Raw genomic sequence first — 11,221 nt, forward strand, 5'->3', positions numbered from 1 at the left:
CCTGTGATTGCTGCTCTACATGTGGTGCAACATCAATACTTCTTACATTTACATCTTCTGTTGCCTTCACTAGTGCATACCAACTACTCATCTCATCAAAGACAGCATCTCTACTTACATCTCGCAAGCGGTAGGGTTATAACATCTATAACCTTTCTGCTCCACCAATGAAGATACATTTCTTTGCCTTTGGATCCAACTTTGTCTCACTTCATCAAGAACATGCACATATACAATACATCCAAACACTTTAAAGTGAGTCTCATCCAGTTTTATGCATATACCGGGGTCCTATTCATAATGTACATAGCAGTTACTACTGCTTCTTTCTAAAAATAATGTGGCATATTCTTTTCAGACAAAAATCTCACTTTTCTTCTTCATGAAATAAACCCACACTTTCCTAGTGTGATCATTAATGAATGTCACATAATATCCACAACATGCAATTGTGGCTGTCTTGGTCGGTTCCCATACATCTGAATGTATAACATCTAATGGCCTTGCACTGACATGCTCTTCATGTGGAAAAGCATGTTTGGCCTTTGGACTTGCATAAACTTCAGCTCCACTATATATTCACATGACTAATGCGCTTGTTCCATATGTCAAGATTTACAATGACACCCATTCCATGTATAAACACGGCTTCCTTTACCTCAGGCATGTTCACATCTAAAGCAAACATACTTCCATTTATTTTACCCTTTTTACAACCAAGCGACACTAATTTTTGAGGATTAAACCTCATTGACAAACCCTGTTCAACCATATGTCCAACAAAAACCAAGTTCTTTGTAATATTTGGAACATGAAGTACATTTGCCAAGTTCTTCATTTTTTCATTCTGCATAGTTGATGGCACTTTACCAACATGCGAAATGGGATGCACAATATCATCACTTATTTCTACATAACCTAGTTTCTCCATTTTCTACATGTCTTTAAACCACTCAACCATGACTAGTCATGTGGTTAGAGACACCAAAATCCACATAACATATATCTTTAGATCTTAACACATCTCCTGTTGTGAAATTGAGCATGTGTTGCATTACAAATAGCTACTAACTTCTTCCATCACCACCCTATTTATTCGACGATGCATAATTACCTTATTGCTACAACTTTTCACTTTTAATGTCATTTTGCTTTTTAAAGTAGTACTTTGCCATGTCCCCTGGTTTGCCACAATAATATCACTCTATGCTATTTGCACTTTGATTTCTTTGCCAACCACCTCGACCTCTCTAGCTTCCCTTATCTCTAGACTGGCCTCTTTCACCTATGTATGATTGTTGCTACTGTTGCCTATCATTGGAGTGTTGTTGTCCATAATTCTGGTTTCCATGTTGACCACCACCACTTTGGCCTCTACCATGAGCTCTACCTTTTCCTCTACTTGAATTGGAGTAAAAGGCCTATTTTAATGTGTTCTTGCTTTGTGAAGAATATTCCTCACCTAGAGACTTTTTTTTAATGATCAGTATAGACATTATGTCTAGAAAGTTGGTAACATTCTCCTTGATTGCAATGGAGGCCTTAAATGGCTTGTACTCTTTGCTAAGCCCATTGAGACAGACGCTCACTAAATCATCATCTTTCATTAATACATAGATAGGTCCAAGGAATTCAACAATGCCCTTGATCTTTAAAGCATACCCATTGATAGATATGCTTTTCTTCTCCACAGTATGCAACTCTTATTTTAGTTGTAGTTTCCTTGCCTTTGTGTTGGTCTGAAACATATGCACACTTCATGGCCAGGTTGAGGTGCATTGTGATGTGTCGGTGCTCGCAAAGCTAGCGGTTGACTTGGATTAGGCGGTAAGGCTTGGCTTGAGAAGCTCTTTGGTGGTAATAGTTTGATGTTTCATTTTTTCGCCATCTCTGGTAGTAGTAAGTGTAGTAGAGAGTTGTTCTAGGTCTCAAATTTAGATACTCTGTACTAGTGTGCTTCTCTCGAAAATCAAGCACCATACTAGTTCTCTCTTGGGATAGAGATGAGGTTGATCGGCTTGGTCATGGCCTTGATCTATTCTCCATTGTTGGGTCATTTGCTGCATTAGTGTTGTTGCTCTCGACGTATGAAGAGGATTCCTCTCCCTTTCCCTTTAGATTTTGTGCTTGTGATTTTAAAGGAAGCTTCAAAAGTGCCTTCATGCAACTCTTGGAAACAATTTCCCTTGAAATTGTCTTCAAAATCCATGGCACTCCTATAGCATTTCTCGAAGGAGGTGTGTCCATCCAAGAGCATATAGGAAATTGTGCAAGGCAACATCTTTGAGTCCCTCTAAGAATCGACCGATCACTCTTTCATCAAAGAACTTGTTCCTATCATTACAGAGAACTTGTTCCTATCATTATAGGGAATTGTGTAAGGCAACATCTTTGAGTCCCTCTAGGAATCGACCGATTAGTGTCTCATTAAAGAACTTGTTCCTATCATTACAGAGAACTTGTTCCTATCATTATAGGGAATTGTGTAAGGCAACATCTTTGAGTCCCTCTAGGAATCGACCGATTAGTCTTTCATCATAGAACTTGTTCCTATCATTATATCGAAGATACCTCACCCGATTCATATAGTCCCAGATGGATTCTCCCTCCTTTTGCTTCACATTATGCAACTGTTCTATCAAAATCCATTGAGTTCCCTATCTCAAATACCCTACCTTGAATGCCTCTTTCAAGGCATCAAAAGTAGCCTTGTCTTTTGTTTTTAGTGATCGAAACCACTGTCCCACTTTTCTATCAAGGGTGAGGCTAAAGGCACTCACCTTAACTTGATCTTCCACTTGGCCGAATGCTTCACAGACGTGGTTAAACATCACCAGATAAGGTATGGGATCTCATGACCCATCAAACTTAGTAATAACTTTGGAGATATGGGCCGGTTTGTTTCTGGTGGTATAATTCCTAGAGCTACCGCCTCCCTATTTCCATGGCTAACCTTAACATTCCAGTGCCAACCATGCAACAATTGAAGCTGGTGTAGGTGGAGGCACGATAGGTGGGGAAGCAAAGCCTAGAGGGTAATATCCCATCTATGGACTGTGCCTCAGTGTGGGACACTGTGCACTCCATAGGGATGGTATCCGGGGTACACTCCTCAAGGTGTGTAGTTACTATAAATGGGTGCCATGTGTTGGCTGGGGTGCTCTAGGTGGTGGACTCTCTCTCCTTGGTAGGAGGTTTCGGGGCCTGGGTTAGTTGGTTCTCACCCTAGACTAGGCACTGGTTTAAGTTCTTAAAATGAATCCACTAACATGATAGTTGGTATAGCTCCCTAGACTACTAGATCCGTTTGAATTAGGTTACCTGGGCCCTATCCCACCTCCGGTCTTGGATCTATCGAGGGTGTGACAATTCTCACTCGTTGGTAGTCCATGCTTGTTTCTTAGGGATGAGGCTCTTTTGACTGCATGTTTCCCATAGTAAAGTTTCTTAGTCTCGAGGCAAGACTCCTTTGTAAATGTGCAGGGGATCCTGGGGCTAGCTCTTGAGACAATGGTCTATCTATACACTGGGTAACCAATTCTCCTACCTCTAAGTCAAGGGTAAATTTTTCCCATGCTTGGGTGCTCTACACTTTCACTGGTGCTATTGAAGACCAATACTGTTTGGCTCCACGTGGTGTTGCTCGTTGCATTAGAGGGTTCAGTATAGTCAAATAATGGGTTGTCTCCCATCAATTTCCTTGAGCGTAGGTGCATGAATGTGTTGAGTGAAGGTGCAAAATCACACTCTGGAATAGAGAGATTTTTTCCCTCTGGAAGTTAGGGAACGAGACGTTTGTCTGTGTGAGTACGGGATTAGCTTAATTGGAGCTACAACCGTTTGTCTTCTAAATTATACAGATACGGTTGTGGGCTGGAATTCGAAACAAATGTTCTCTTGTGGAGGAACATACGCTTGTTAATCTAGAAGGATGGGGCTGTGGGAGGGTAGATAGAGGAACGTGTGTTCTTCTATAGAGGAATGGGTGTTCAATTTTAGACCATGGGTATTAGGGAAAATCATATTAATTGGTGGGGGAACGGTCATGGGCTTATCTCAGGCAGCACGACCATTCACTCACCGGTCAGGGAGGAATAGGTGCTTTTCTGTGAAGGTATGGATGTTCACTCATAGACTGGCAGGCAGGTTTCTTCGCATCGCAACGGTGTATCTCTGACAACTATCTCTTAGCATCGAAATAGTGTATCTCTAACAACTGTCTCTAAATATTATGGCAGAGTCAACTGCACAACATTTATGCTCTTTTAATGCCCATTGCTCTCATTTATGGATTAGATGTGGGAATATTCTCAAACTAGAAGTGAACATGCATGGCTAAGGAAGGTACGGTCATACCTCTATGAAGTGAATGACGTTCACTTCTCAGAAATGCAAGCTAAGAGTAAATTGCACCTGATTTTTTCTTGAGTTTTTCCTCTTAGTGATGTTTTTTGAGATTTTCTTTTTATGCATAGCTTAGGTTAGTCCTAAGCTACCTAATGATGAAATGAATGCTTAGTTTAACCTAATATCCTAGGATTAATAGTGTAACATGAAGTTTTTTTATCTACTTGAAGAAAAAACCAAAAATCAATGGGGTAAAATTAGGGCACTTGTCGCTTTGGCCTTCAATATAGCCTCCGAAGCTCCTATTGCTCCCAATGCTCCGTTGCCACTCCATTGTTCTAAGAAAAACAAAAAGAACACAAATCAAACAAGCAACTCATACCAAACTCTGCCTCCAACATAGCTTCTCCGAAGCTCCTATTACTCCCAATGCTCCATTGCAACTCCATTGTTCTAAGAAAAATAAAAAGAACACAAATCAAACAAGAAACTCATACCAAACTCCTACAATGAGTGGATTTGGCTTCCATCCAGGTAAGATAAGTCTTTAGCTTAGGAAGAGACTATGAAGGACTCTAAGCTAAGTGCTATCCCTGGCCTTTGTTATAAATGCAGTCTTGTTGAGCCTTTAGATCAATGAGCACTTGATTATACCCACTAACTGTGTGAAAGAAGTTATACACCTTTGAGCGAGCTACCCTTTAGGGGTAGTGGTTCGGCTGCTGAGTGCATGCATCTTCTTTAAGTTGACACAAATTATGAGCTTCTTGTTTTTCTTGTGCACTATTGGAAGGGACACCCAGTTTGTGTGCACGATCTCATAGAGAAAAGCCGCATCAAGCAATTTTTGTCTCTGTTCCCTAATCATTTGTGCATACTACTTTGGATTGGGTGCATATTCACTCAAACTTATTAATTATTTTTTTTTCTGTCATGCATATTCACTCAAACTTATTAATTAATTTTTTTTCTGTCATGCATATTCACTCAAAGGACATCATGAGCCCAAAAAAAGAAACATTATGGAGGACATTAACCTTGGATAATAGAATGTAATGGAGGCTAACATAGATAGAAAAAAAGCAAAAATAGAAGGCATGTGGACCCAACACCATTTCCATTTTTGACCTTACAAAAAACCTTAATAAACATAACAAAATTTTGGTAACCCAAGGTTGGTACACACCAACTAATTAATTAATCACACAAAAAAAAACATTTGGGGTGCGTATATTCATTTGTGCATACTACTAGCTTAGCATTAGAGATGTACCAAAAGAATAGGGCGACTGGTTGTTAAAAAAAAAAATGATCATCAATAGCACGAGTAATCGTGGCTGCAGCATCCATCGACAAAGAGTGCTCCCGTGTTCCATTGCGTCGCTCAGGTAAGTACGTCTGTAAAGCAGAGAACATGGAAATGTTGGGTTCCCTGCGAGCATCTCCACGAAGTGAATCAAGTAGCGAGCGCTTGTGGAAGGACCCTTTCCATCGGTGGGAAAAACGAAAAAGTAAAATAATTGGTCCCATTCAATTTTGCACAGTTGGGTTGCAAGACAACAGAAGAGAGAATGCACAAGAAGAACTAGAGAACAAGAGTAGGTTTGCGAGAGATGCTTAGCCTACAGGAGGCCCTCCCTTCTACATGCCTTCCCTGCTTTCGGTTGAGAGCTTTGCACGCATCTTGCACACGTGCAGAAACGAGAAAAACCATGCTTATGCCATGTGCTTGCATGCCTACCTTCGCAAAAATGGGCTGGATGCCCATCCATCTCTGGGGAACCACCTCGTCTCCATGTTGGTGGAAGTTGGAAGCATGTGTGATGCCCAGAAGGTCTTTGACAGGCTCGTTCATCATCGAACTGCATGCCCCTGGAATTCTCTCATCATAGGTTATGTTAAATGTGGGGAGCCACAGCATGCTATCATCCTGTACCAGGAAATGCTAGAGGCTTCTGTCCATCCTAGTGGATGTACTTTCTTGGCCTTGCTCAAGGCTTGTTCTAATCTCAAAGATGTCGAAACAGGTTGCAAAATCCATGCCGAAATTGCTAGAAAAGGGTTGGAAAAACATCTCTTTGTTGGCAGCACCTTGGTTAATATGTATGCCAAATGTGGCTCACTTGCAAAAGCACAGGAAGTGTTTGACAAGCTTCCGGTTAGAGATGCAGTCTCATGGAATGCATTAATCACAGGATACACGAAACTCGGGCATGCTGAGGAAGCACTCAATTGTTTCAAACAGATGCAACTTGAGGGCGTTTCTCCCACCATTGTCACATTTCTTTGCAGCTTGAAAGCTTGTAGCAGCGTAGGAGCCATAGGCGAAGGCTGGGAAATACATGCTGAGATTGCCAGAAAGGGGTTGGAAAAAGACCTCCATGTTGGCAGCACCCTGGTGGGTATGTATGCCAATTGTGGCTTGCTTACAAAAGCACAAGGAGTGTTTGACAAGCTTTCAATTCGAAATGTAGTCTCATGGAATGCACTTATGGCAGGATATGTGAAACACGGGCTCAGTCATGAAGCACTGAACTGTTACGAACAGATGCAACTAGAGGGCATCTCTCCAAATTCTGTCACGTTTGTTTGCAGTGTGAAAGCTTGTGGCAGCATAGAAGCCACAGACAAGGGTCGAGAATTACATGCTGAGATTGTTAGAAGGGGGTTGGAAAGTGACCTCTTTGTTGGCAGCACCTTGGTAGATATGTATGCCAATTGTGGCTTGCTTGCAAAAGCACGAGAAGTGTTTGACAAGCTTGTAGTTCGAAATGTAGTCACTTGGAATGCACTAATAGCAGGATATGCCAAGCATGGGCTTGGTCAGGGAGCACTTGAATGTTTTGAACAGATGCAAGTTGATGGTCTCTCTCCAAATACTGTCACATATGCTTGCAGCTTGAAAGCTTGTAGCACCACAGAAGCCAGAGACAAGGGCCAAGAAATACATGCTGAGATTGCCAGAAAGGGAATGGAAAGAGACCTTTTTGTTGGCAGCACATTGGTTGGCATGTATGCCAGTTGTGGCTTGCTTCCTGAAGCACAAGAAGTGTTTGACAAGCTTCCAGGTCGAAATGTAGTCTCATGGACTGCACTACTTGCAGGATATGCCAAACATGGCCTTGGTCATGAAGCTCTGGACTGCTTTGAACAGATGCAACTGGAGGGTGTTTCTCCGAATACTGTTACATATGCTTGCAGCTTGAAAGCATGTGGCAGCATAGGAGCCACAGACAAGGGCCATGAAATACATGCTGAGATTGCAAGAAAAAGTTTATTGGAAAGAGATCTTGTTGTTGGCAACACATTGGTTCATATGTATGCACAATGTGGCCTCCTTGCCAAAGCACATGAAGTTTTTGGTGAGCTTCCAATTCGAGATGTAGTCTCGTGGAATGCACTAATTGGAGGATATGCCAAACATGGACATGGTGAGGAAGCACTGAACTGTTTTGAACGGATGCAGCACGAGGGTGTCACTCCAGATGCTGTCACATATGCATGCAGCTTGAAAGCTTGTGGAATCACAGGAGCGACAGATAAGGGCCGAGAAATTCATGTTGAGATTGCCAGACAAGGGTTGTTGGAAAGAGATCTTATTGTTGGCAATGCGTTGGTTGACATGTATGCCAATTGTGGCTTTCTTGCAAAAGCACAGGAAGTGTTCAACAAGCTCCCAGTTCGAGATGTAGTCTCTTGGACTGCACTAATTGCAGGATATGCCAAACATGAGCGTTTTGAGGACGCACTGAATCATTTTGAACAGATGCAACTGGAGGGCATTTTTCCAAATGCTGTTACATTTGTCTGCGGCTTGAAAGCTTGTGGAAGCATGGGAGCCACAGACAAGGGCCAAGAAATACATGCAGAAATTGCAAGAAAAGGGTTGTTCAAAAGAGATCTTCTTGTTGGCAACTCATTGGTTGATATGTATGCTAAATGTGGCTTGCTTTCAAAGGCACAGGAAGTGTTGGATAAGCTTCCAGTTCGAGATGCAGTCTCATGGAATGCACTAATAGCAGGATATGCCCAGCTAGGAGTAAGTGAATATGTTATTCGTATCTTGGAGAGAATGATAGGAGATGGACAAAAGCCAAATATGGTGACATTTGTTAGTGTTCTTAATGCATGCAGTCATGCAGGTCTAGTGGATAAGGGCATGACTTTCTTTGAGGCCATGAGCAAATACTATGGCATCATGCCAACTCTAGAGCACCATATTTGCATGGTTGATCTCCTTGGCCGCGCAGGCCAAGTAGACAAGGCAGTAGCTATGATCAAGAAGATGCCATTCCATCCTAATCATGTGGTGTGGCATATTCTGTTGGGTGCTTGTCGGAAATGGGGCAATGTGGAGCTTGGAAGACAGGCCTTTGAACATGCAGTGCGAACCGATGATAAGGATGCAGCAGCTTATCTCTGTATGTCAAAGATCTATGCAGATGCTGACATGCAGGAGGACGCAAAGAAGGTTGAGGCAATGCGAGTGGAAGTGGAGGTGCAATGTCTCTGATCCACTGGCTGGTGCAAGAGTGCAGGCATGTCCCAAGTCCAGTCGGTGATTGTCTCACCATCCATCTTCCCATGGTAGTTGGGCAGCATCATCATCTTGGCCTGCTCCTGCTTTGACATGGCAGTCAAACGGTGCTGTCTAGAAGTGGAATTGTGATGGGTTGGGTAAGGGGAATTGGAAGAGGCAGAACTAGAAGACCTAGAGGACGATGAAAGATCTGGAGAGGGGGAATACAGCTGGTGCTTCCGATGCTTCTTGGAGTGATGATCCCAGTTGGTACACTCGCAAGAGCAAGAATGTCGTTGCTCATGTCAACTCAAATGACGAATCCATAAGTGGCTTTACTGGGACCGCAAAAGGTGCTTGGAGTGCTTATCGTCCTCATGGTTTGGCTGCTCGTCACTCTTCTGCTCATCCTTCTGATTTGTTGTGGGCTGTAGAACCTAAATTCAAGTCCTTTTGAGGCTTGAGTTCCATCAGAAGGGATAATTGTTGCTCTATGGAAAGGGCAACCAACTGGTTGGCCAATTGGGTTGATTTGTCCTCCATCCAAGATGAGAGATGCTCTTGCCAGTGCTAGGGAAGGGCTGCAAAAAGTGCTCCTGTATAGCTCTGGCAATAGGCATTTGTGGCGGGGAGGGGGGAGGGCAAGGAAGCAATGCTAAGCAGAATCAAGGGTGCAAAAGAAAACTTTTCCCTAAATACAAGCCCCTCTTGAACCTAAGAGATCAGGCAACGAACTTTAGATGGCTTTTAAAAAAGATTGAGAGCCCTAATTAAAACATTAGCAATCTTGTAACTTGAGATCAAGCCATGGTGTGTGGAAGCATAGACATGGATATAAAAGAGTTTGAGAGAGAGAGAGAGAGATGCAGTACAACTCAAGTGAGAAGGATTGCATATGAACACGATGATTGCATTATAAATAATAATACTTCCACCATGTACAATGTACTTATAGGCACTAAAGCCTTTTATCTTTTGACCTAATCCTTAACAAGGGGCATTCACACCAAAACAACCTAGACATTGCCCACACCATTGGAGGCTCAAATAATACCAACAAAGTACCATCTTTTCTTGCCACCATCTAGACATTGAGAGCCTTTTGGCAAGAGGCATTTTGATGTGACAATGGAGTGACGACGTGGTGGACGAGCTAGCATATCCAAATGGAAAGTTGTATTTGCGATTCACGTGCTTCGGTAAGACTAAGGTAAGCTCTTGACGTAAACAATGGGTCATCCAATGGTGGTTAGTATACAAAAAATTTGCTAAATAAAAGGCATCCCAAGCTGAAATGGTGGTCAACATCCTAAAATTTTGTTAAATAAAAAACATCCCAAGTTGAAATGTGGTGGGTATCACTTCTGCAGTGCACTCATCTGGCAACTTGGAATGTCTTGAGTTGTCCCAAGTTCTTTAGTAGGTTTCTTTAGTTATTTTCTTATTTGGCCTTACCAACTATTGATAGACTTGTACATAGAGCTATTGCTCTCATATTAATGCATTATAGTAATAGACTAGGTATCTGTGTGTGCAAGAGTGGTTTCTCTTAAAGTCTTCCATTGCTATCTTTTTTATGTTATTCACCTGCACATAGCCCTCACTTTTACTATCAAATCTTAGATCTATAGGGTTGTGCTTTTAGCAAGAAGCCCAGGGGTGGCAAACATGTGAAACATGGTCGTTCTCTTTGGTTGGAAACTCTACATCAAGTTACAAGATTGCTAATCTTTTAATTAGGACTCTTATTCTATTTCTTAAAGCCATCCAAAGTTGGTTGCTTGATTAGCTTGATCAACTCTTAGTTTCAAGAGGGGGTTGTATTTGGGGAAAAGTTTTCTTTTGCACCCTTGATTCAACTTAGCATTGATTTTTCCACCCCTTGCATCCCTCGCCTCCCCCACATTTTGGTAGTAGACTATGTATTTGTGTGTGCAAGAGTGGTTTCTCTTTAAGTCTTCCATTGCTATCTTTTTTATGTTATTCACTTGCACTTAAGTCGGATAGCCCTCACATTTACTATCAAATCTTAGATCTTGTAGAGTTGTGCAAGATTGCAATCGTTTAATTAGGGCTCTCAATCTATTTTTTACCCATTCAAAGTTGGTTGCTTGGTTAGGGTCATCTCTTAGGTTCAAAAGGCTTGTATTTAGGAAAAAGTTTTCTTTTGCACCCTTGATTCAGTCCCTTCTCTTGCATTTTGGTAGTAGACTAGATATCTGTGTGTGCAAGATGTTGAGAAATGCAATGTGTGAGGGTGCAACATGTGTAGAGCAAGGGGAAGAGTATACACATTAGAAAAGGAATAGACTAAGGGTCCATTGGCAAAGGTTGATTTGTATGGTCGTTTGTAAA

General features: G+C 42.0%; 1 protein-coding gene across 1 annotated transcript; it reads left to right on the forward strand.

The window, feature by feature from the left end:
• Positions 1-5,605: 5,605 nt before the first annotated feature.
• On the forward strand, positions 5,606-9,848 carry LOC147617904 (pentatricopeptide repeat-containing protein At2g39620-like). The gene has a single exon (XM_086776158.1). It carries the CDS (start codon positions 5,993-5,995, stop codon positions 8,858-8,860), a length of 2,868 nt encoding a protein of 955 aa, XP_086632284.1. The 5' UTR covers positions 5,606-5,992; the 3' UTR covers positions 8,861-9,848.
• The last annotated feature ends 1,373 nt before the right edge of the window (positions 9,849-11,221 follow it).

This window comes from Cibotium barometz, chromosome 36 (assembly GCF_041138505.1).
Source record: "Cibotium barometz isolate CiBa-2024 chromosome 36, ASM4113850v1, whole genome shotgun sequence".
NCBI classification, from domain to species: Eukaryota; Viridiplantae; Streptophyta; class Polypodiopsida; order Cyatheales; family Cibotiaceae; genus Cibotium; species Cibotium barometz.